This window comes from Populus trichocarpa, chromosome 9, assembly GCF_000002775.5.
Source record: "Populus trichocarpa isolate Nisqually-1 chromosome 9, P.trichocarpa_v4.1, whole genome shotgun sequence".
In the NCBI taxonomy this organism is placed as follows: domain Eukaryota; kingdom Viridiplantae; phylum Streptophyta; class Magnoliopsida; order Malpighiales; family Salicaceae; genus Populus; species Populus trichocarpa.
In genome coordinates, this window is record NC_037293.2 from 11330677 (window position 1) to 11356887 (window position 26211).

The following is a 26211-nucleotide window of genomic DNA, read 5'->3' on the forward strand; positions in this document are numbered from 1 at the left end:
TATAAATATTATTATAATTAAAAGTCTTAATATGAAAAATAGTATTATTTATGTTATAAATATTATTTTTTATAATTAAAATAATTAAAAATTTTAAAAAAATTTATTATTAATATTGAAAAATAACCGTAATTTTAATTTGAAGTGTAACATTAAAAAATATTATTATTATTAATATTTTTTAAATTTTATTTCTCTAGATTTCATATAAATAATATATATTTAGACAGCACAAGTTTAACACAGTTCAAATCTAATACAAACTTAAACAAGATTTATAAAATATTTAAGTCTTGAAAATATCATTTATTCTCTCTTTCCGTCACCACCAGTATCAAAATAAATAAATGTACATGGATAAATACTGTACCATTTTTATATTAATAGTTGAAGAGGAATCTCATCCTCTTCAGCTATTAATGGCGGTAACATGTTTCAGAAAAATGGCATCCCTGATGTCTACGCATTGTCTCTTGCCAGCAACTCTCTTGCCTTGATTTTCTTTGATAGGGAAATGCCATAGGTGTCATTCATGCACTGGGAAAGACTTATAGTCAATAACAATCCTTCCCCTACAGCAACCTAATTTTCTATTAAAGTTTACTTTCAAATGGAGGAAGGGACATATTTAGATTTTTATTGATTTTAGTTCTAGAAAGAAAAAAAAATCGATTAAAAACTCAGGAAAATAAAAAAAAATATTAGTCTAGAAAGTTTTATTTATTTATTTGTTTTAAAAAGTGAAAGGCAAATAAAAAATTGAAGAAAACTCTATTTCACCAATGAGTCCTTAACAAGATCCAAGCCTTTGGTCCAAGGATGTGGGCTCCTAGAAGTGGTTGTGGGCTCTTAGACAGACCCAATAAGAAATGTAGTCAACATAATTTTGAGCTTAGAGGCTTTCAACGAGTGTGGAAAGTATAAATCTAGCTTAGAATAGTCTAATCCAAAATCTAGAAGAGTGACACAGAAGAGCATAGTTGTATAACCCAATCTGAGTTAACCCGAGACATACATTGATTACGGATTGGGAGAGTTAATCTCTAAATTATTTTTTAAGAAAAAAATAAAATAATGTTGTTTGTTCAATTTTTTTCTAAAAAAAAAGTCAATAGCTGTGAGGATTGGGTTTTAATTGAGTTAGCAAGTCGATACATATTTATGATTAGGTCGGCCGAGCAGGTTTTTTTATTTTATTTTTTTAATCCAAAGGTTAAGTCAGTCTTGGGTTGTTCCAAGTTTACAACTACATAGAAGAGTTATAAACTGCTCTAATCAATTTTCCCATCCATTTTCGGGCTGCTTAATTGATTTGTGTTCCCGACTCTGTTATTCTCCATATATATCACGCCTGTAAAAGAAGCGCAGTGGGCGTAAAACTTGAAGGCATGGATAGATGAAAAAGACGTACACGGGTCATATTTTTTATTTGACTCAGAGCAGGAAACGTTTTATTTTTATATTTTGTTAGGCATACAGATTACAGAAGGATGTGACAAAATTACATGGAGTCGACCAAGTCCAAGAGTCCATTTGCAAATGACTTTTGGTTGTAGCAGTCCAGATTGTTTCCATATCCAACTCCAAGCAAGTCACAGTACCTCTTGTAGAACCCAATACGATCCTCCACCTGTTGCTTCCACCCCATACCACATTCAAGCCCGCCATTGATAATGTTTGTTAACACACCGTAGCCTGGAACCCGACCAGCTGCCGAATCAGCACCGGAAGGTGACCAATTCCCAGTGATGACACTGTGGCATGAGGGCTTTGGAGACTGTGCTGTCATCCAAAACCAAATTGCTGTCTTGAAGGAAATTACTGGATCGGTTGCAACAAGGTCAGGATTGTTTAATAGATCCACTCCTATAGCTTTTCCACACTGCCCGTAGTTGTAGTTCCTGTGTCATATTTATCAAATTAAATTAACTTCACTGCAAAGTTGTGCTAAATAACACACACACGCTTGAATTCTTTCAATTTTATTTTTAATGCTTGAAAATGGGTGGATGAATATGTAAACCCAGAAATGAAGAAAAAAATACCTACCAGATAACAATAATAAAAAATCTGGACTTACCATGAAAGCTGGACAGGACCTCTGCCATAATATTGCTTGCCACCAGCACATGGATATGTGGAACTTGGAGAACAATAAGTTCCAGGATTTTGTTCCTTGACAAAGCAATATCCCCAAGCGTATGCACCATCAGGTGCAGTTTGCCACCCTCCTACATGTACATTCATCATATGAGATCATGATAATTAACTTACTAATATTCCTCTGATACATAATGTTATGTGAAGAAGTATATAAAGTTATAAACTAAGCTGATTAATTAGGTTTGAGACTGATTAAACGAACCAGTAGTTTCATGAGAGGTTTGGCCCAAGAAAGCAGCGATCTCCCTTTTACGAGTGTTAGCATCACCAGTAGTGCCAAAGCCAGAGAAGGCATTGGCAGCTGAGATGAAAGCATTGTAAGTGTAGAATCCCTTGCCAGGGCATTGTAAGTGTAGAATCCCTTGCCAGGGCATCCACCATCATTTCTATGTTTAAGCATCTCATCAAACTTCGCACTTGAGATGATACTGCCAAGGTCTCCTCCGCCCGCACCACCGCACTGGCTTTGGCAGCCGGTACCACAGTAATCATTAGTGCTGCCACACCAACCAAATTGGCTACAACATAGACCTCCCGGACACACGGCACCCCCGGCCTGGCTTCCACACTGCTCAGCTGAGCCTCCTAGTAAAAGGGACAGCAATAGAGAGAAAACCGTGAAGGCCCAAATCTTCATTTTGAACTTTGAAGTGTTTTGTTTGGGATTTTGTTGATTTTGAGATCGTAACAGCATTAGTATATATAGGGGAAACATGGCTACTTAATACTTCTGTCACTTGTTAATAAAAACTGTGGACTATTTCAATAATGATGGCTGCTCATTTATCCAATCTAGTACTTTTCTAAATGAACAGGCCTATTTGGATTTGAAAATGAGATTACTGTAGTTTTATAAAGTGTTTTTTTAGAATATATTAAAATAATAATTTTTTATTTTTAAAAAATAATTTTAAACATACACACATTAAAATAATTTAAAAATATCAAAAAAATACTAATTTAAAGTAAAAAAAATAAAATACTTTTTAATTTTTTCAAAAATATTTTTATAACATATAAACAAACAGTGCCCATTAATGGTCTGACTCACGAGGATTTAACATCTATGTATTAATTAAAGAGAAGATATGATAAAGTGATGAACAGTACATGGCGGCTTTTAGGGTCTTGTCTTCTGCCTTCTTTTTCTAAACTTTTTTTCCCCGATAACATAGATTAATCTCTAGCTTCAAGTGCGTGACTTTTGCTGTAAATATCAGCTGATGTTGGCCTATCACTTTAGAGTATGACAGACACCTGTTGATCAGGGATAGTGTCGTATTGACAGGGGTTAATTTGTTGGAAATCCATTAGGAGATATGGAGCGTTGAAATTCTATCACAAAGGTTCATGTAGGAATATGCTCTTTAATAACGTTTGTCATTTGTGAGTTATTTACATTCAGACAAGAAAGTAGGTACTTTAGATAAGTTCTTCTCAAAACGTGGAAATTGGAGATGATTTATTGTTCGTTGCGGGCCGAGGGTTGATCAATTTCAAGAGCTGGGAATCCTTTCAAATCAACTTGTATATTAATTGATATTTATTTATATTCAGAAAAATAAATATCTGTCAACACTAATCCTAAAATCCAAAGTAAAAAGGATAAAAAAATAAAAATCAAAGAAACTTTATTGTCATATAACTTATGATGTTTCAAATAAACCTACCTACGGAGTCGAGCCTGTCACTAGAAAAATAATAATTATAGCTCTTAAGCCCAGTGTCCGCACTCCGCATTGTCACAAGAAACACAACAAAATATGTCACTTCACTCGTAGAATTATCAACTCTACCGTGTTTGACTTTTTGAAGAGGGAGATACCTCAAAAAGTGAAAAGGGGCATTGCTAGCTACTAATTAGGTCTAGTTTGGTTCATGCACTTGAACAATATCGTTCCAAGATTGTTAATTTACACGTGGCATGATTGTCCAATCAGGATTCGGGTAAGCTCATATCGGATAGTTTTGGTGAGCCTAGTCAGGCCCACCAGCATCGGACAACCAGGTATTTGCTTAGTTGATCTAATCATTTTTCTTTATTATTCTCACTATATATTATTATAGTATTGTACAATAATTTACATATCTTTATAGATATTTTTATAAATTTCTTTGGATATTAATGAGATATTTATATAAAATACATTATAACTTAGATATTTTTAATATATTTATCTTAAAAAAATCTATATAAATTTATTTTTTAAAATTTCATTTCTCTATATTTCATATATGTCTAGATAACAAAAGTCTAACATAATACAAGTCTAATATAAATTTAATTACGGTTTAAGAAATATTTAAATTTTAAAAATATCATTTATTCTCTTCTCGTCACCTATATATACACTCAGAGTATTTTTCTTTTAGATGTTACTGGTCCATTAAACCTAGAAAAATCCAGTTTTAATTATCTGGCTCATAAAAATCACGATCAATCTTTTTCCTGGCCACCAATATAGACCGGACTTTATTATGCCAGCTGCACCTTCATTATTAGCTAGACTCTTTCAAAGAATATTTAAGTGATGATATATATAGATAACTAGCTAACAGCGATGTTCCTGACTTCTTTTCTTCTCCTATGTAATTTAAATTGATACTAGGGTTTATTTATCTTGTTTTATGGGTTATAGTTGCCCCTGGTGTCAAAAACCATCAAACGCTCCGCAACTCTATTAGGAAAATAGAAAAGGCTTTGGACTTCCACGGTATGATTTAATCCTACTGGTGGAAATAGAAAAGGTCAATAAGCTAAAAGCTATTATTATTTCAAGATATGATATATAGCTTCAACATCAAATTACATGGTGTCCTTCAATCCCAAGAGTCCATTTCCAAAAGGCTGTTGCTGGTAGCAGTCAAGATTGGAGCCATAGGTTGTTCCGAGTGAATCACAGTATGTCTTGTAGAACCCAATGCGATCCTCATTTGCATCATTTGGCCCTCCCTTGCCACATTCAATGCCACCATTGATGATGTTTGTTATCACACCATAGCCTGGAACCCTACCAGCCTCCGAGTCTGCCTCGCTCGGTGTCCAACTTTCAGTGATGACTGCGTGACAAGAGGGTTTTGGGGATTGTGGTGTCATCCAAAACCAGAGTGCTGTCTTGAAGGAAATGACAGGATCAGTTTCAACAAGTTCTGGTTCTTGTAACAGTTGCAAATTCAAGTCGTCTCCGCATAGCCCATAATTATAGTTCCTGCACCACATGTTAATAAACTAACTCAATGCAAATCAAGATCTAATAATGTTTTGCAGGATCTGGCCTCTTCTTTTGATTCAAAGTACTTCACAATACATTTTCCATAAACTGAATTAAATGACTCTGCTAGTCAAGGCCTTGCGGAAATACCATGAAAGTTGGATTGGTCCTCGGCCACAGTATTGCTTGCCCGCAACACATCGATATGTGGAAGATGGTTCACAATAATCTTGACAATTTATTTCCCTAAGATAGCAATATCCCCAAGCGTATGGGCCATCAGGTGCAGTTGGCCACCCTCCTTTATGTAGGAGCATGCATTGTCAAATCAGAGACAAGGAATTAAATTAATCAACCAAGGATAGCCTTATTTAATTAATTACAGAATGAGTTTGTACACCGAGTCTACTCAACCTAGGCATCCTAAATGTAAATGACATTAATTGAAGTTACGAGCAGGAAATTATATATATATATATAAAAACCCTACCGGTAGTTTCATGAGATGTCTGGCCCAGGAAAGCAGCAATCTCCCTTTTGCGCATCAGATCATCACCAGTGTTACCAAAATCAGGGAATTCCTTGGCAGCGGAGATAAAAGCATCATAGGTGTAGAACCCAACAGCATGACATTGAGGATCATTTCTATACTTGAGCATATCATCAAACATTGATTCTGGGATGATATCACTTAAGTAACCATCACCTCCACCCCCACCTCCACCCCCACCACCCCCACCACCCCCATCACACTGGCTCTGACAACCATCACCACAATAATCAGCCGTTGTCCCACACCAACCATAAGAACTACAACATAGGCCTCCAGGACACAAGGCACCCCCGGCTTGCTGACCGCATTGCTCAGCTGAGCCTCTAACCGAAAGGGACAAGAATAAGGAGAAAAATGTGAAAGCCCAAACACTCATTTCTTGTTAAATGCTTGAGTTCGTTGATGATTGAGAAGGTGAAAGCATCTGGGTATATATAGCCAATAATAGAGGTATACGATGGCATTTCCGTCCTTACAATTTGTAATAAAGCTTCATGTTAATTTTCCCTGGAGACGGCAACAAAAGTGCCATCTTTGTCCCCATCATTTCCATGTTGATCAAGAAGGTACGACAACTTCCTCGCAGGAAAAAAAAAAAAAAAAAAACAAAGAAAAATAAATCAGATTGATTAAGTGCATGTGAGCTTTGTTGTTTTATATGGAAAAACGATAACATAAGTGTCATCTTTGTCCCATCTACCACCACAACTTACTTCCATGAAATAAAAAAGGAAAAAAGAAATTAGATTGATTAAGTGCATATGAGCTTTTCTTTTAATTTTTCTTAAAAATAAATTGAGAGTTCAAAGTTCTTTAAATCATTTGGCTACCAGGAATGAAAAGTTCTGAATGAGATTGCATGAATCGAAATGAAAATTAGGGAATCGTAATTAAATTTTAATTATTATGCTGTTTTTGAAATAATGAGAATTTAAAATTTCTAAACTGAATTTTACTAGATAGATGTGAAAGAAACTAATATAATCATTATAATAGAAGGTGGCGGTGTAAAAGAATTGTGGTGGTAAAATAAAAGTGGCGGTGAAATAATAATAATAATGATGATAATGATAATGGTAACAATAATATAAATGATAATACCAATAAAAATAATTAATATATAATAAATAAAAAATATATATTATTATTTTAAATAAAGATTTATTTTTATTTTTACTCCCGCTTCATTTTATAAGAATGATTTTTTTTTTATTCTCACTTTGTTTTTTCCAACTATAAAGTAAGAATAAAACTTTGATTCTTATTCTCTATTTTATTAAACGTTAGCCCTTGAGAACCAGACCAAGTTCCTTGAGAGTTTCCATAAGTAAGCCACGGAATTCCTTTCCATTGATAATGCTTGCTCAATCTGATTAAGAATAAAATTAATTATAGTATATCTAATTAAGAATTAACTTACAGATAAATAATACTGTTAATACAAGAGCAAGAAGGATGAGGTGGGGTCCATATCCTTTTCGTCAATCTGTCGTGAAATAAGCATTTGTTAATTCAAATAAAACATATCACAACGACGTAGCAATTTTTTTTTAATCACTTGATACAAAATCATGAACCATGTGCTTTATTCCAAAAGAAAAAAAAAAGGAAAAAAACATTTTCTATGAATTAATTTAGATAAAGGGAAAAAAAAATTGTTTTTCTTGAACCACGTGACTTGGCATCAAACAACCATGTGACTTATTATAGAAAAAAGAACCATCGTGTCTTTGTTCACGAACTTAATACACGAAATATGTTGCAAAACGACAAATTAACGAAACCAATAATTTCCGGCCTTTAAAAAAAAAAAGAAAATTAGAATGAACATAATTTCCATCATTACAAACATTAGAATTTGCTCCTTTTCCTTGTAGGATTTTTTTTCTTATGTAAGGCGTTATTTTTGTAAACTCTGCCAGTTATAATTACCTTTTAATGTGATATATTTCATTTAATTTAATATCATAGTAGCAGTTATTTTTAAAAATTTTAATTTTAATTTGAATTTTTTAATAAAAAAATAGTTTTCTCTCTCATTCCCTAATTAAATGATTAATGTTAAACTTATATATACTTGAAAATATGATTGAAAACAAAGTTATTACGAGCATACTTGTTTTTCGACTCAAAAGTGTATATAAAAAAATTGAATTTTTTTTAAGTGATATGCAAATAGGTTTTGACCCCCTTTTTTTTTTTATCAAAATCATTTTAACTTCTTTTTTAATTTTTTTTAAATAATACCATTTTTAATTCAATTTATTTAACATATGCAAATAGGAAATCCTATTTGATCCGATTTAGTATTGATGCATACAATACCAAGTCCCGAAATCTCTTTTGGGAAACAGGAAGACAAGATCCGCAACGTTGGCTTCAATATATATCTCTAGCCAAGTTGTAGCATAAGGATAAGAGCTGCGGGTAACCGCTGACGCTGGATGATTCCACTTTCACCCTAACCGAAAGATAACCATCTAATTTTTCATTGCTTTCAATGTCCTGGAACTTGAGTCATGATCTCCATTAGAGATAGAGAAGGTGCATTCATTTTTAATCTGACTAGCATTTCATCTGCAACACACGAGTGGTCATTTATTAATGCATTCAATGCTAGGTCCTGAAATCTCTGTCGGTAAACAGGAAGACAAGATCCACACCAGTGGCTTCAGTATCTCTAGCTAGCCACGTTGTAGCGTAACGATAAGAGGTGCTGGTACGTAGTGACTGGATAACTTTGCTGGATGATTCCACTTTCCCCCTAACCAAAGATCACAACCATCTAATTTTTCATTGCGTTCGATATGCAGGAATTTGAGTCAACATGTGGGTTCCATTAAATTTCATTTGGTGCTTAATGATTAAGATTAAACAATATTTATGAGATAAGAGAGCAAGATTTGATGTTAGAAGAACCGACTTATTTACGAGTCTACCATGTTAATTTTGCTGTATTAATCTTGACCAGACCCTGTCATCTTTCAGCACCCTTATGTTCTTAATTAGGATTTACATCTGTTTTTGTCCCTTACCATCAACATAGAGGTAATCCTATTGAGAATTGCACTTTCATTAAACTTCTACAAAAAAGAGGCTGTGGTAAATGCAATATATGTTTATTATGTGGACTGTAATGTGCATGCAGGTAGTATGTACTGATATTTTGGGACCTAATCTGATATGTATGGAGTATGGTCTGAAATTGCAGGAGATATGATTTTGCACAAGCTGCTAAGTAAAGGCTAGAAGTCCGTCAGATTAGGTATCGACTTCCATGTGTAGAACTGTCTCTTCTTAGCTTTCTCTATGTATTATCAGTTATGTAACCTGCAAGTGGTAGAACAGAAATGAAAGACTAGTTTCACTCAACGTTTCTCTCTAGTTTCTGTCTTTCTTGTTCAAAAAACCAACAAAGATAAAAAAAGAAAAATAGAACACATCGGGACACAATTTTAGCAACTGAGTATATGATCATTTCATTATCTATGGAATAATACATGTGTATTTATACGATGTACAAGTATGACTATATCAAGATTGTTCCGGTTAATGGTTTAGGATGTTTAGAAAAGAGACTCTAGTTTTGATCAGAGTCCTGGAAAGGTATTCAAGACCTTCTTCAATATCTTGAATGCACAATTCTAAGTTCTCGAGTTGGGTTTGAACACCCTTGATGTTATCAGATTTGCTTGTGTTCTGATCTACCAAGGCTAATAATGCCGCATCTGCTTTAGCAAACTCATTTATATCAGCTTCTTCATCTGCAGATGCTACTTTTTTATGGTGCACCAGCTTGGAGACTAATGACCACCCAATAGTCCTTGCCTCTGGTCCAGAGATGAAGGAGAGAAGGGAATCAAACGCTTTGAGAGAAACTACTTCAACCTCTTTCAACATGTTAAACATGATTGTAGTTTCACGGTCACCATTAAAGGCAGAGAAGGTGCTGTTTTTTTTAATAACCTTCAAGGCCTTGTGAATTGCCCTTTTCACTACCTTCCTAGAGGTTAAATATTTCTTAACCTCACTTGTAAGACCAGTTTCAACACGAACTCTCCTGCGCAAAATCGATTGAAGTTCATGTACGCTTTCTTTTGTTTGCAACAAGGCATCTTTTGCAGTATTACACAAATCCAGGACCTGAAGAGATCCATCTAATAGCTCTTCAATCAATTTACCATTATTCTCTTGGGCTATTGCTTGTTGGTTCAGCGGTAGAAAAAGTAACTTGTTGACACAATCATGCAAATCCTGGAGGCTGCTTAGTTTGCCACCCAAGGATGATGAGGTACAGGCACCTTCAGAAGCCCTTGATCTGCATAAATGCTCATCAAGCTGAGTGATGGCTGGGTTTAATCTAGAGGGAAAGCTGTTAGAACGAGCATGGAAGCCGGTTTTTTGGTTAGAAGATGAAGCCATTTTTCTTTCTCAAAGGGGAGAGACTAAAGCTGGTGAATGCGAATTGTCAATCTTTGAATTTTCCTTTCTTGCGTTGCAATTGCCAAAAATATATATCAAGAGGTGAGGCAGACAAGAGGAATCTCAGTAACCTGATTCTGATTTGGATATTCAATTATTATCAACTATGTTTGTCAATGTCTCATCCCCAGCCCACATCTCCAACTCATTAGGCAACAACTATTGCTAATCTAATTATCACACGAGAATGGCGTTGACACCAATTTTCTAGATAGAATTGGCCTGGAAATGTCCATATTTCAAGACATTTCTGCACGAGGGGACTATTTGTTTTATCTGCTTGCGATCAAATGGTCGCAGAAAAATTCATGTAAACGTGCAAGTTGTTTATAAAATTCTTAAATGACAGGCCTGATTGTTGCTCAAGAAGCAGGTAAGATATGTATACTTGATTTATCAGCCTTCACACTAAGTTAGAGTTTTGAAATTACTGAGGCGGGTAAGTAAATATTCTGGACGGTTCTACTGTCTTTGTGCAGCTTAGATATGGAATTTAAAATTTAAGTTCAGATTGATCAGAGATATTTTCCCTTTAAAGATTCTGGTGCACCAGCTTGGAGACTAATGACCAACCAGGAGTCCTTGTCCTTGGTCCAGAGAAGGTGATCAAGGATTCAAACACATTGAATGAGACTGCTTCAACCTCTTCTAGCATGCAAAGCATGGTTGTAGTTTCATGATCTCCATTAGAGATAGAGAAGGTGCATTTATTTTTCATATCCTCCAAGGCCCTTTAAATTGCCCTCTTCAATACCTTCCTAGAGGTTAAATAGTTCTTAACCTCACTTGTAAGACCAATTTCACCACAACCTCTCGATTGAAGTTCTTGTATGCATTTTTTTGTTTGCAACAAGGCATCTTTTGATTTGCCTTTCGTGTGTTGGCGGCCTAAAGAGGGGTGCCAAAGACAAGAGGAATCTCATTAACATTGTCACGACCCGAATCCCGAATCCATGACCGGCACATAGGCAAGGTTCCCCTCCAAGGTTCCATACCTATGCGAACCCAAACTTACACACAAACTTATCCTAACTCAATCAGAGTTCAACGCAGCATTAATAACAAAATCAACTTCATAATATAATTGAATTGTCTTAATACAAGAGTTAATATAAATTCGGAGTTTTGGAGCACTAACTAGACATAAAGGAAAATGTACAAATTACAACCAAAAGAGCAGGTTCGGAAAGTCCAACAAAAGTGACCTGCTATCAAGCTATAAGCCTGAAAAGGATAAATAATGAGATGGTGAGTTCAACAACTCAGTGAGTAGATAACGTTCAATATACACACACGAGGTAATACAGCAATGAGAAATATATATACAAGTATGGCTTTAGGTTCTTATGGAAGTGTTCTCAAATTGGCCATAACAAGAATGTCATATGGTAAAACTCGTCAGAAAATCAAAATGCAATGAGCATGAGGCTCCGTACTGTGGGATGATCAGTCCACACAGGTTGGTGACTCCCCCGACCAACTAGGGTTCAGATACGATGTGCACAAAGACTAACACTACCCTGTTAGCATGGGTATTCTGACTGACATACCATAGGTTCATAATCATATTCAAACGGACATATTCATATCTCAAGGCTCAACTCATGACATCAATCAAATGAGGAGCTATCAATTCAGAAGTCAATCCCAAATATATACTGGTTCATATCAAGAATTCAGATTCAACAATTGATCATGCTTTATCAAAATAAGGATAATAATCAACATATATATTATCAAGAAGCATGATTCAATTCATATTAACAAATCAAATATTTATACTATTTCTCATGCATATGGAAAATTATCCACTCACCTGACTCAAAAGCAAACAGAAGCCAAAAGCAGACACCGAAGAAAATCCTACTGACGTCCTGTCGGTAGAATATCAGGATTATCTGAATACAAAGGAGACATATTCAAGAACGACTCAAAATAACATTTAACCTATTTAATAAACTTAACTAATGATGTATTCCGTAACCCTATATGTTTTTGAACTAACTAGTCAATTTTCTCAAAAACCCAAAATTTAACGGTTTTCCCGAAATCTAATCCATAATAAAACAACTAATAAAATTGGCAATAATTCACTAAATAACCCTTAATTATTCATCAAACCAATCTGCAAAAGCTAGTATTACAGCTAGGGACTAATCTGTAATTTATCCTATTTTTAAGGGCCAAATTGTAATTTTTGTCTAATTGGAGGACCAAACTGAAATTTATCATAAATCCATGAATATACTGAAATTCTGACCATAATTAGTCCTCATTTCTGTCCAGATCATCTCATTATACTCCAAGGACCATTCTGGAATTTTACCAAATTTTTTTAGGGTCAAATTGTAATTTTGTCAAATTGGAGGACTAAATTGAAAGTGTTAAATTCTCTTATCTATACAGTAATTCTGTCCATAATTCATATGTTATTCTGTTCAGAATCTCGGAATAGGCTCCAGGGACCAATCTGCAAATTTTCCAAAGTTTGGGGACTAAACTGTAATTTTCCAAAATTGAGGGACCAAACCGAAATTTTGTCATCTTCAACCTCCAACCCAGAATTCCAACAGAAAACCCACTGTTCTTTCCTTATTTCTAACACAAATTCACCATTCAAACAAAATCATAACTCAAAATCATCATCTTTCAATTCAATCTCTCAAAATCATCCAAATAATCAAATACCCACAACAATTAACTCTATAATATTCAAATTAAATCATCAATCAAACCCAAAACACAAATTTCATAACCCTAACATTTATCAAAATCGAAATTAAAGATTAATAATACAAATTTATACATTTAACAACCTAAATCTTACCTTTAAACTTATTCCCTTCAATTCTTTTCTATTTTCCCTATTTTCCCCTCTTTTCTCTTCTTCTTCTTTCTCCCTTCTCTCCTGCCGATTCTCTCTCAAATATTCAGATCTCTTCTTCTTTTCTTTTTTTTTTTCTTTCTATTTATATATATCATCTCTTATACAATTACTACAATACCCCTCATTTAATTTATTCCTACATCTAAGCATTCAAGGGCTTTATTGTATTTTCCTACTCATTTATTCAAAACATCACAATCTCCCCACCTTATAAAAGTTTCGTCCTCGAAACTTAATAGAAAAGATTGAATACTTACCGAGATTATCGAAAAGATGAGGATACTCCTCACGCATCTTATCCTCGAGCTCCCATGTCGCTTCCTCACGTGAATGACCTTTCCATTTCACTTTTACTGAAGCTATATCCTTTGACCTAAGCTTCCTCACTTGTCGGTCGACTATAGCTTCTGGTTGCACCTCATAAACCATATCATCTCTCAATTCAATGGGATAGACCTCTAATACATGCGATGGATCTGACATATACTTCCTTAGCATGGAAACATGAAATACCGGATGAATAGCGGACAAGTTTGGTGGTAATGCTAACCTATAAGCAACTGCCCCAACTCTCTCCAGAATCTCATACGGTCCAATGAATCGAGGACTCAACTTGCCTTTCTTCCCAAACCTGAATACTCCTTTGGTCGGTGATACTTTTAAGAACACACAATCACCCACTGAAAACTCTAAGTCACGCCTTCTTTTATCTGCGTAACTCTTTTGTCTGCTCTGAGCTGTTTGAAGCTTATTTCTAATTACCTCTATCTTCTCTGAGGTAATCTGAATCAACTCTGGTCCCATTAGCCTCTTCTCACCAACCTCAAACCAACAAACCGGTGATCTACACTTCCGACCATACAAAGCCTCATAAGGTGCCATCTCTATGCTAGCCTGATAACTGTTGTTGTAAGCAAATTCCACTAATGGTAGGAACTTACTCCAACCAACTCCAAAATCCATGACACAAGCCCTTAGCATATCCTCCAAGATCTGAATAGTCCTCTCAGATTGACCATCTGTCTGAGGGTGAAAAGATGTACTCAACTGCACTTTAGTACCCATAGCTTCTTGGAATTTCACCCAAAACCGCGATGTAAACTGTGGACCTCTATCAGACACTATCGAGATTGGCACTCCATGCAACCGTACAATCTCACTAATAAATAATTCTGCCAACTTTGCATATCCATAAGTAATCCTAACTGGCAGAAAATGGGCTGATTTTGTCAACCTGTCAACAATCACCCATATTGAATCATAACCCTCCTGACTCCTAGGCAATCCTGTCACAAAGTCCATTGTGATCCTTTCCCACTTCCATTCTGGAATCAACAATGGTTGCAACAATCCAGGAGGTTTCTGGTGTTCACCCTTTACCCTCTGACAGGTCAAACACCTAGAAACAAAGTCTGCTACATCAGCCTTCATCCTATTCCACCAATAACACACCTTAAGGTCTTTATACATCTTGGTGGAACCTGGATGCACTGTGTAAACTGTCTGATGTGCCTCTACCATCAATTCTCTCCTCAGATCATCTACATCAGGTACACAAAGCCTATCCCTATATCTCAGCACATCATCATCACCTATCACAAAACCTGCAGCCTTACCCTGCTCAACCTCATTTCTAATCCTGAGTAGTGAATCATCTTCCTTCTGAGCTGCTTTTATTTTATCAAACAAATCTGACTTAACCTGAAAATGAGCAATCATTGCTCCAGCTTCACTAAGATCAAATCTGACTCCTTCATCCACCAACTCATGCAGCTCCCTAATCAGAGGTCTTCGTACCTCCTGAATATGAGCTAAGCTCCCTGATGATTTTCTACTCAAAGCATCGGCAACTACATTTGCCTTACCCGGGTGGTAATGTATGGTACAATCATAATCCTTCAGCAGTTCCATCCATCTCCTCTGCCTCAGGTTTAGATCCCTCTGCTGAAAGATGTATTTCAAACTCTTGTGATCTGTGAAGATCTCACAAGTTTCACCATACAAGTAGTGCCTCCAAATCTTCAAGGCAAAAATTACAGCCGCCATCTCTAAATCATGTGTAGGATAGTTCTGTTCATGCTTCTTCAGCTGCCGTGAAGCATAGGCAATAACCTTGCCATGCTGCATTAGAACACATCCTAACCCCACTCTCGAAGCATCACAATACACTGTGTAACCACCAGAACCTGATGGTACTGCTAGAACAGGCGCTGTAGTCAATCTCTCTTTCAACTCCAAGAAACTTTTCTCACAAGCTTCAGACCACTGAAACTTAACATTTTTCTGCGTTAACTTAGTCAATGGTGCAGAAATCCGAGAAAAGTTCTCCACAAACCTCCGATAATAGCCGGCCAAACCTAAGAAACTTCTAATCTCTGTCGCCGAAGTAGGCCTAAGCCACTGCTTAACTGCTTCAATCTTTTGAGGATCAACCTCAATCCCATTCCTTGACACTACATGCCCAAGAAATGCTACACTCTCCAACCAAAACTCACTCTTTGAGAACTTGCCATACAACTGATGTTCTCGCAGAGTTTGAAGCACCATTCTCAAGTGCTGCTCATGCTCCTCTTTAGACCTCGAATACACCAAAATATCATCAATAAAAACTATCACAAATTGATCAATAAACTGGCCAAACACTCTATTCATCAAATCCATAAAAGCTGCTGGTGCATTCGTCAACCCAAAAGACATCACTAAGAACTCATAATGACCATACCGAGTTCTAAAAGTTGTCTTCAAAATGTCTGACTCCCTAATCCTCAACTGATGATACCCAGATCGAAGATCGATCTTAGAAAAGAATTGAGCTCCCTGCAACTGGTCAAACAAATCATCAATGCGAGGGAGTGGGTATCTATTTCGAACAGTCACCCGATTCAGTTGCCTATAATCTATACACAACCTCAATGACCCATCTTTCTTCTTCACAAACAACACTGGGGCTCCCCAAGGGGACACACTTGGTCGGATGAACTTTTTATCTAACAAATCCTGCAGTTGCTCCTTTAGCTCCCTCAATTCTGCTGGCGCCATTCTATATGGTGCCATTGATATTGGTTCGGTACCCGGAACCAAATCAATACAAAACTCAATCTCCCTATATGGAGGCAATCCAGGCAAGTCATCGGGAAAGACATCAATAAACTCCCTAACTATAGGGACTTGGTCTAATTGAGGAACTTCTTTCTCTATATCCACTATATATGCTAGGTAGCACTGTACCCCTTTTCTGGCCATTTTCCTCGAGATAGCCGACAACATAATTGATGGAGACCCAATCTTATCTCCTTGAAATACCAACCCAACTTCTTCATCTAGATCAAATATTATTTTCTTACCCCAACAATTTACCGAAGCCCTATGCTTTGCCAACCAATCCATTCCCAAAATCACATCAAAATCAACCATATCTAAGACATTTAAGTCTCCCATAAAAATCTTATCTCCAATCTCTATTTCACAATCCAGGTACACATACTTCACTAATATTAATTCATCTAAGGGAGTGGAGACTGAAATTGGGGATTTTAACAAGGTTGGCTGTTTATCTAACCTCATGGCAAAATATGGGGACATAAATGAATGGGTTGCACCCGTATCAAACAACACTTTTGCTTCAAAAGAGCAAACAGGAAGAATACCTGAAACAACTGTGTTGGATGCCTGAGCATCCTGCTGAGTCAAGGCAAAAACTCTAGCATGCCCCTGACCTTGCTGTATTTGACCTCTATCACCTGCACCCCGGCCTCTCTGACCACGACCACCAAAACCTCTACCCCCATGAGCCACAGACTGGCTCGTCGATGGTGCCTGAATAGGATGCTGGACTGAAGCAGATAACCCTGAAGCTGACAACTGTCTCCTCGGGCACTCTCTGATCTTATGACCTATCTGGCCACAACTAAAACAAGCCCCGGTCCTTTTGTAGCACTCTGCACTAATATGACTTCCTCCACAATGCTGACATGAAGAACTATCACTAGGTGAAACAAATGAACTACGAGGTGCAGTCTGAACTAAACTCTGAGTACCACTACTGCCACTCTGACCGCCTGAGCCACTAACTGACGGTCTCTGTCTAAACCTCCTCTGAACCCATGAGCCCTGACGGCCACTTCGTCCCCTAGACGGACCTGCACTTAATCCCTGTTGCCTAAAAGACTGACCCTCTTCTCTAGGCCTCTTAGACTGGCCTGCAGTCATATCCTCCAATTCTCGCGCCTCTATCAATCTGGCGCTATCAACAGCTAAAGAGTATGATGGAAACACCTGTGACACCATCACCTTATACATAGAGGATTTGAGTCCTCTAATAAACCTCTTTACCCTCCACTCCTCAGTGGGTAGAAGATGTTCTGCATACCTAGACAGCTGAGTAAACTTCAGATCATACTCATCCACTGTCATGCTCCCCTGAGATAGCCTCTCAAACTCATAAAGTCGAGCATCTCTGACGCTCTGAGGGAGAAACCTGTCTAAGAACATGGAGCTAAACTCCTTCCATGTCCACTGAGCCTCTACTGGTCTTGCTCTTTTCCTAGACTCAAACCAAGAGATTGCCACATCTCCTTCCAACCTGAACGATGCCAAACTCACAGCTCGGTGGTCTGTACATCCCAAAGCTTCACACCGTCGCCAAATATCATCTAGGAACCTCTGAGGATCCTCTGAACTATCCATCCCAGTAAAAATAGGAGGTGCCAACTTCATGAAGTCATTCAACGGCACATTAACTCCCTGAACAGTGTGGGATGTCGAGGGTACATCTCTATCCCTCCTTCTATCTCTCTCCATAGAAAACTCTATCCAGGTCCGCACAACCTGGCTAAGTTGCTGAAACTCTGTAACAGGTTCAGGGTCAGCTACCCCCACACCTGTTTCATCAACAATATCTTCCTCTTCTATCTCCTGAGGCTCTTCCTCCACTGGTGGAGGTACCTCCTCAACATGTTGAGACACGGGTGCACCGCGCCTCCTTCTCTGCTTTGCAGTTCTCAACCGCCCAATAGGGACATTATCCTGATCATCCTCTACTCTAACAGTATCAGCTATTCGTCTATTCCTCGGCATTTCCTAAAATAAAAGTGAGAGCACTCAAGTCATGCTAGAACAATAGCATGATAATTACCACAGAATTATAGGAAAGCATATCTATCACAAGGAAGAAGACATGCTTAATGAGAATTCAGAATTTCAAAGACAACAAACAAGACAACACGGATCCTAATGCTCCACTTATTACGAATTTAATTATATTATTGTTTTTTTTAACCTAAAGCTCTGATACCAAGTTTGTCACGACCCGAATCCCGAATCCATGACCGGCACATAGGCAAGGTTCCCCTCCAAGGTTCCATACCTATGCGAACCCAAACTTACACACAAACTTATCCTAACTCAATCAGAGTTCAACGCAGCATTAATAACAAAATCAACTTCATAATATAATTGAATTGTCTTAATACAAGAGTTAATATAAATTCGGAGTTTTGGAGCACTAACTAGACATAAAGGAAAATGTACAAATTACAACCAAAAGAGCAGGTTCGGAAAGTCCAACAAAAGTGACCTGCTATCAAGCTATAAGCCTGAAAAGGATAAATAATGAGATGGTGAGTTCAACAACTCAGTGAGTAGATAACGTTCAATATACACACACGAGGTAATACAGCAATGAGAAATATATATACAAGTATGGCTTTAGGTTCTTATGGAAGTGTTCTCAAATTGGCCATAACAAGAATGTCATATGGTAAAACTCGTCAGAAAATCAAAATGCAATGAGCATGAGGCTCCGTACTGTGGGATGATCAGTCCACACAGGTTGGTGACTCCCCCGACCAACTAGGGTTCAGATACGATGTGCACAAAGACTAACACTACCCTGTTAGCATGGGTATTCTGACTGACATACCATAGGTTCATAATCATATTCAAACGGACATATTCATATCTCAAGGCTCAACTCATGACATCAATCAAATGAGGAGCTATCAATTCAGAAGTCAATCCCAAATATATACTGGTTCATATCAAGAATTCAGATTCAACAATTGATCATGCTTTATCAAAATAAGGATAATAATCAACATATATATTATCAAGAAGCATGATTCAATTCATATTAACAAATCAAATATTTATACTATTTCTCATGCATATGGAAAATTATCCACTCACCTGACTCAAAAGCAAACAGAAGCCAAAAGCAGACACCGAAGAAAATCCTACTGACGTCCTGTCGGTAGAATATCAGGATTATCTGAATACAAAGGAGACATATTCAAGAACGACTCAAAATAACATTTAACCTATTTAATAAACTTAACTAATGATGTATTCCGTAACCCTATATGTTTTTGAACTAACTAGTCAATTTTCTCAAAAACCCAAAATTTAACGGTTTTCCCGAAATCTAATCCATAATAAAACAACTAATAAAATTGACAATAATTCACTAAATAACCCTTAATTATTCATCAAACCAATCTGCAAAAGCTAGTATTACAGCTAGGGACTAATCTGTAATTTATCCTATTTTTAAGGGCCAAATTGTAATTTTTGTCTAATTGGAGGACCAAACTGAAATTTATCATAAATCCATGAATATACTGAAATTCTGACCATAATTAGTCCTCATTTCTGTCCAGATCATCTCATTATACTCCAAGGACCATTCTGGAATTTTACCAAATTTTTTTAGGGTCAAATTGTAATTTTGTCAAATTGGAGGACTAAATTGAAAGTGTTAAATTCTCTTATCTATACAGTAATTCTGTCCATAATTCATATGTTATTCTGTTCAGAATCTCGGAATAGGCTCCAGGGACCAATCTGCAAATTTTCCAAAGTTTGGGGACTAAACTGTAATTTTCCAAAATTGAGGGACCAAACCGAAATTTTGTCATCTTCAACCTCCAACCCAGAATTCCAACAGAAAACCCACTGTTCTTTCCTTATTTCTAACACAAATTCACCATTCAAACAAAATCATAACTCAAAATCATCATCTTTCAATTCAATCTCTCAAAATCATCCAAATAATCAAATACCCACAACAATTAACTCTATAATATTCAAATTAAATCATCAATCAAACCCAAAACACAAATTTCATAACCCTAACATTTATCAAAATCGAAATTAAAGCTTAATAATACAAATTTATACATTTAACAACCTAAATCTTACCTTTAAACTTATTCCCTTCAATTCTTTTCTATTTTCCCTATTTTCCCCTCTTTTCTCTTCTTCTTCTTTCTCCCTTCTCTCCTGCCGATTCTCTCTCAAATATTCAGATCTCTTCTTCTTTTCTTTTTTTTTTTCTTTCTATTTATATATATCATCTCTTATACAATTACTACAATACCCCTCATTTAATTTATTCCTACATCTAAGCATTCAAGGGCTTTATTGTATTTTCCTACTCATTTATTCAAAACATCACAAACATGATTTCTATTTTCTTCAAAAAATCATATCTGCTATGTTTGTCAATGTCTCCTTTCGCAGTGCTCCAACTCATAAGACAACCAACAGAAAAGACAATGTAAAGCACTAGCCTAATTATTGCACACGAGTGGCATTGACACCAATTCCCTTAATTTAAGTGGCTTGGCAATGACCATCTTTTGCTGCATATCTGCAAGAGGGGACTATTTATTTCATTTGTTGGCAGATCAAATAGTCATATAAAAAAATCCATGTAAACGTCCAAGTTGTAGAGATTTTACTATGAGGCCAGTAAGTAAATGTGCTGGATATGGTCCGACTGTCCCTGCTGCAGTATTGGATCAGAGGCACAAGCACAAGCTGGTGAGTGGTGATTTAACTTTAGCAGAGCATAACCTGGAACCGAGCCAGCTGCCAAATCAATTGAAGATCGTGACACCTGACACTTCAGCTACTACAGTAACTATATCAACTCTGACAAAAAAAAAACGACAATCTAGACACATGCTCGTCGCACTGAGGAATTGAAACAAACTGAATTGAATTAGAATCCAATCCAACTAGATCAGATGATATTGGACAGCTAAAATGAGATTATCATCGCTAGCAATGGGTGCGTGGCTTGGATGAGTATGACCCAGATCATATGGAAGCATGGACGATGTAGGAAGGAATCTCCTTCGGCATTGATGTGAGCTAGGAATGCTCAAAATGTTGATGATTTTCAAGTATGATTATAGGAACTCGATTTTGAGGAAATCAGATGATGCCCCTGATGGAATCGATTGATCATCTATTCATTCAGAAGAAAGTCAAATCCTTTTTGCATCTTCTCCTGCACTCCACATTCTTTAATTGTACACCCCTTCAGATTTCTTAATTACAAGACATACACTCGTTTAGTTCCTAGGTATATCATTTAAACTTGTTTATCTAACAATGAATGTTCTGTATTCTTCTGTAAATTAAGCAAGTTTTAGAGCGGATAGAGCTCATTAATCCTACGACTGTTCTGAGTATAAACAATATACACCAAGTACTGCTAACCATAATTAGAAGACCTGACTTGTCACCATACGGGTGTGTCAATTCTACACTCTTGTCATACATATTGGCAATTTCAAATCCACTCGTGCATCATTCATCTGTAAATGTTCAATTCATGAGTTGGAGCTGGTGGGGAGGAGACAAGACGTTGCCTGAATATTGCCGGGATACCACTTGTACATAAATCAAGACCATGTTATCATTAATTGATATGCGAAGCCCACTCGTGTGTCTACATATTTTAGATTGAAGTTCCTTATATCAGACAACATTACCACTAATGCCAATGAAATTGTGTGATTTCTGAGTTAAAATATTCGGCACTATGAGTTGGAGAGATGGTGAGGAGGAAGCAGCGATATAAAACATGGCCTTGATGGCGATTACGGATCTCGTCTACGATAAATTAAAATTAGCTGTTAAGATCATAATTAATGCAGTCACTTAAAATAAGTTCCTGTTTACGTGCGGCTGTATTATAGAAAATGGAGTCGAAACCATTCGTGTGTTGCAGATTATATAAAAATCATTAACAAATGTGTATTATGAGTTGGTGATCAGACTGGTGGGAGACATTGCATAAACATTGCTGATGGTGTTAGATCTGAATCTGAATCACATGACTACTGGTTCATTATACGAAGCTTTCGAGATTCGTCATGTCTCCCTCGCCTTGGAATATATATTCAAGCTGATATGTGTAAGGACAGCAATTCAGCTTCTTAGCCTTCTCTTTTCTAAAGAAAACAAATGGCTCTCCACCATGCTCGCTCTAACAGCTTGCCTTCTAGGCCACATCCTCTATCTTCACAAATCGATGAGCATTTCAGCAGATTGAATGCTTCTCAAGTAATCTCCTCCTCTTCTTCATCATCATCATCTATATGCCACAAAGTAAGTTGCCTTCAAGATTTGCATGATTGTGTTGATAAGTTGATTCTGCTTCCCCTCACTCAAAAATCTTTAGCCCAAGAACAGAATGAGAAATGGGTCGATGACGTATTGGACGGATCCCTTAGAGTCTTGGATGTCTGTAGCATGGCTACAGATGCCTTGTTGCAAACAAAGGAATGTGCTCAGGAACTTCAATCAATCATGAGGAGAAGAAGGGGAAATGAAATTGGAGTCTCGAGCGAGATTAAGAAATACTTAACCTCTAGGAAGGTGGTGAAAAATACAATCCACAAGGCCTTGAGGGGTTTGAAATATTTGGAGAATAAATCCTCACTCTCTCCCTTCAACAAAGACCATGAAGCTGTAGCTGTAGTTAGTATGCTAAAAGAGGTGGAAGCAGTCACTCTCACTGTGCTTGAATCTCTCCTGACTCTCATCTCAGGTGGGGCAAAAGCACAATCAAAGCTAAGTGGATGGTCCTTGGTGTCCAAGCTAATGCATCACAAAAGAATAGCTTGTGAGACAGAGGAAACAGAAGTGAATGAATTTGAAAAACTGGACTCTGCATTGCACACTCTCATTTATCAGAAGACCAGTAAATCTGATAACACAGGGTCTCTTGAGAATGTGCAGCAGCAGCTCAAAGATTTCGACTTGTGCAATCAAGAACTTGAAGAAGGACTCGAAAACCTTTACAGGCGTTTGATCAAAACTAGAGTCTCTCTTCTCAACACCTTTGTAAACTAGATGTAAATATCTTTGTACATGAATGAAATATAGACAAATATACATGAACTTTTCAGCAAATCTTGTCTCTTTTTTTCATTTGCTTATGCCTTTCCTCTAATTTTTATATCATTTAATTTTTTGAAAGTGAAAATAATATTGAATGATAGCCAATTTACAGTTCCAATGTTTATCACGTCCAGAATTACAAAGAAATCATTCTCTTCTTCCAAAAGTTATCTTGTGGTTGGAATCTCAGAACGGAAAATATTTTCTGTACTTAAACTTTAAATTCATACACTTCTATTCGCAAGGTTATTTATCATGCTCTAAGCTGCACAGAGACAGTCGAACCGTCGACCACGTTCACTCACTGGCCTCACAGTAATTTCTAAAGTCAGACACGCGCGAAGGCTGATAAATCAAGTATGCGGATCTTGCCTGCTTGTTGAGCAACAATCAGGTTTATCATTTAAAAAATTTATTAACAACTTGCATGTTATCAGGATTTATGATATAACCCTGTGGTCGAAAGCAGATAAAACAATTAGTCCCCTCGTGCAGATATGTCTTGAAATATGGACATTTCCAGGCCAATTCTATCTAGAAAATTGGAGTCAACGCCATTCGTGTGTGATAATTAGATTAGCAATAGTTGTTGCCTAATGAGTTGGAGATGTGGCTGGGGATGAGACATTGACAAACATAGTTGATAATAATTGAATATCCAAATCAGAATCATATTATTGAGATTCCTCTTGTCTGCCTCACCTCTTGATATATATTTTTGGCAATTGCAACGCAAGAAAGGAAAATTCAAGGATTGATAATTCGCATTCACCAGCTTTAGTCTCTACCCTTCGAGAAAGAAAAATGGCTTCATCTTCTAACCAAAAAACCGGCTTCCATGCTCGTTCTAACAGTTTTCCCTCTAGATTAAACCCAGCCATCACTCAGCTTGATGAGCATTTATGCAGATCAAGGGCTTCTGAAGGTGCCTGTACCTCATCATCCTTGGGTGGCAAACTAAGCAGCCTTCAGGATTTGCATGATTGTGTCAACAAGTTACTTTTTCTACCGCTGAACCAACAAGCAATAGCCCAAGAGAATAATGGTAAATTGATTGAAGAGCTATTAGATGGATCTCTTCAGGTCCTGGATTTGTGTAATACTGCAAAAGATGCCTTGTTGCAAACAAAAGAAAGCGTACATGAACTTCAATCGATTTTGCGCAGGAGAGGTTGTGTTGAAACTGGTCTTACAAGTGAGGTTAAGAAATATTTAACCTCTAGGAAGGTAGTTAAAAGGGCAATTCACAAGGCCTTGAAGGTTATTAAAAAAAACAGCACCTTCACTGCCTTTAATGGTGACCGTGAAACTACAATCATGTTTAACATGTTGAAAGAGGTTGAAGTAGTTTCTCTCAAAGCGTTTGATTCCCTTCTCTCCTTCATCTCTGGACCAGAGGCAAGGACTATTGGTTGGTCATTAGTCTCCAAGCTGGTGCACCATAAAAAAGTAGCATCTGCAGATGAAGAAGCTGATATAAATGAGTTTGCTAGAGCAGATGCGGCATTATTAGCCTTGGTAGATCAGAACACAAGCAAATCCGATAACATCAAGGGTGTTCAAACCCAACTCGAGAACTTAGAATTGTGCATTCAAGATATTGAAGAAGGTCTTGAATACCTTTCCAGGAATCTGATCAAAACTAGAGTCTCTTTTCTAAACATCCTAAACCATTAACCGGAACAATCTTGATATAGTCATACCTGTACATTGTAGAATTTCACATGTATTATTCCATAGATAATGAAATGATCATATACTCAGTTGCTCAAATTGTGTCCCGGTGTGTTCTATATATATATTTTTTTTTTATCTTTGTTGGTTTTTTGAACAAGAAAGACAGAAAGTAAAGAGAAAAGTTGAGTGAAATTTTCTAGTCTTTCATATCTGTTCTACCACTTGCAGGTTACATAACTGATAATACATAGAGAAAGCTAGGAAGAGACAGTTCTACACATGGAAGTCGATACCTAATCTAACGGACTTCTAGCCTTTACTTAGCAGCTTGTGCAAAATCATATCTCCTGCAATTTCAGACCATACTCCATACATATCAGATTAGGTCCCAAAATATCAGTACATACTTCCTGCATGCACACAACAGTCCACATAAAACATATATTGCAGAGTACTTAGAAAAAAATCTCATTATTCTGGCAACCTTTTCTTGCATTTACCACAGCCTCTTTTTGTAGAAGTTGAATGAAAGTTCAATTTTCAATAGGATTGCCTCTATGCTGATGGCAAGGGACACAAACAGATGTAAATTCTAATTAATTAAATGTTTAAGAACACAAGGGTGCTGAAAGATGACAGGGTCTGGTCAAGATTAATACAGCAAAATTAACATGGTAGACTCGTAAATAAGTCTGTTAAACATCAAATTTTGCTCTCTTAGCTCATAAATATTGTTTAATCTTAATCATTAAGCACCAAAAGAAATTTAATGGAACTCACATGTTAGACTCAAATTCCAGCATATTGAAAGCAATGAAAAATTAGATGGCTGTCTTTCGGTTAGGGGGAAAGTGGAATCATCCAGCGATGTTATTCAGCGGCTACCCGCAGCTCTTATCGTTATGCTACAACTTGGCTAGAGATACTGAAGCCAAAGTTGCGGATCTTGTCTTCCTTTATCCCAATAGAGATTTCAGGACTTAGCATTGTATGCATTAATAAATGACCACTCGTGTGTTGCAGATGAAATGCTAGTATTCAAT

General features: G+C 36.8%; 4 protein-coding genes, 1 long non-coding RNA gene and 1 pseudogene across 6 annotated transcripts; 2 read left to right on the forward strand and 4 right to left on the reverse strand.

Annotated features, from left to right (window-relative positions):
* Window positions 1-1393: 1393 nt before the first annotated feature.
* Window positions 1394-2800, reverse strand: LOC18109324 (basic endochitinase-like; annotated as a pseudogene). The gene is made up of 3 exons (XR_002979853.2): window positions 2366-2800; window positions 2081-2231; window positions 1394-1901 (listed from the first exon to the last, which is right to left on the reverse strand). The product of XR_002979853.2 is annotated as a basic endochitinase-like (transcript).
* A 2116-nt stretch (window positions 2801-4916) lies between these two features.
* LOC18102173 (acidic endochitinase WIN6-like) lies at window positions 4917-6342 on the reverse strand. The gene is made up of 3 exons (XM_006379239.3): window positions 5866-6342; window positions 5526-5676; window positions 4917-5372 (listed from the first exon to the last, which is right to left on the reverse strand). The coding sequence occupies exons 1-3, from the start codon at window positions 6302-6304 to the stop codon at window positions 4970-4972; spliced, it is 993 nt and encodes a 330-aa protein (XP_006379301.2). The 5' UTR covers window positions 6305-6342; the 3' UTR covers window positions 4917-4969.
* A 2893-nt stretch (window positions 6343-9235) lies between these two features.
* On the reverse strand, window positions 9236-10350 carry LOC112328679 (uncharacterized). Its single transcript, XM_024608795.2, has 2 exons — window positions 9546-10350; window positions 9236-9258 (listed from the first exon to the last, which is right to left on the reverse strand). The coding sequence occupies exons 1-2, from the start codon at window positions 10348-10350 to the stop codon at window positions 9236-9238; spliced, it is 828 nt and encodes a 275-aa protein (XP_024464563.2).
* Window positions 10351-11465: 1115 nt separating this feature from the next.
* LOC127905797 (uncharacterized) lies at window positions 11466-19477 on the reverse strand. The gene is made up of 2 exons (XR_008060167.1): window positions 18963-19477; window positions 11466-12226 (listed from the first exon to the last, which is right to left on the reverse strand). It is a non-coding gene; the product is annotated as an uncharacterized LOC127905797 (long non-coding RNA).
* A 2751-nt stretch (window positions 19478-22228) lies between these two features.
* LOC7472086 (uncharacterized) lies at window positions 22229-23579 on the forward strand. Its single transcript, XM_002313643.4, has one exon. It carries the CDS (start codon window positions 22553-22555, stop codon window positions 23441-23443), a length of 891 nt encoding a protein of 296 aa, XP_002313679.4. The 5' UTR covers window positions 22229-22552; the 3' UTR covers window positions 23444-23579.
* Window positions 23580-24253: 674 nt separating this feature from the next.
* Window positions 24254-25264, forward strand: LOC7472087 (uncharacterized). The gene has a single exon (XM_002312879.4). The coding sequence runs from the start codon at window positions 24296-24298 to the stop codon at window positions 25166-25168; it is 873 nt and encodes a 290-aa protein (XP_002312915.4). The 5' UTR covers window positions 24254-24295; the 3' UTR covers window positions 25169-25264.
* The last annotated feature ends 947 nt before the right edge of the window (window positions 25265-26211 follow it).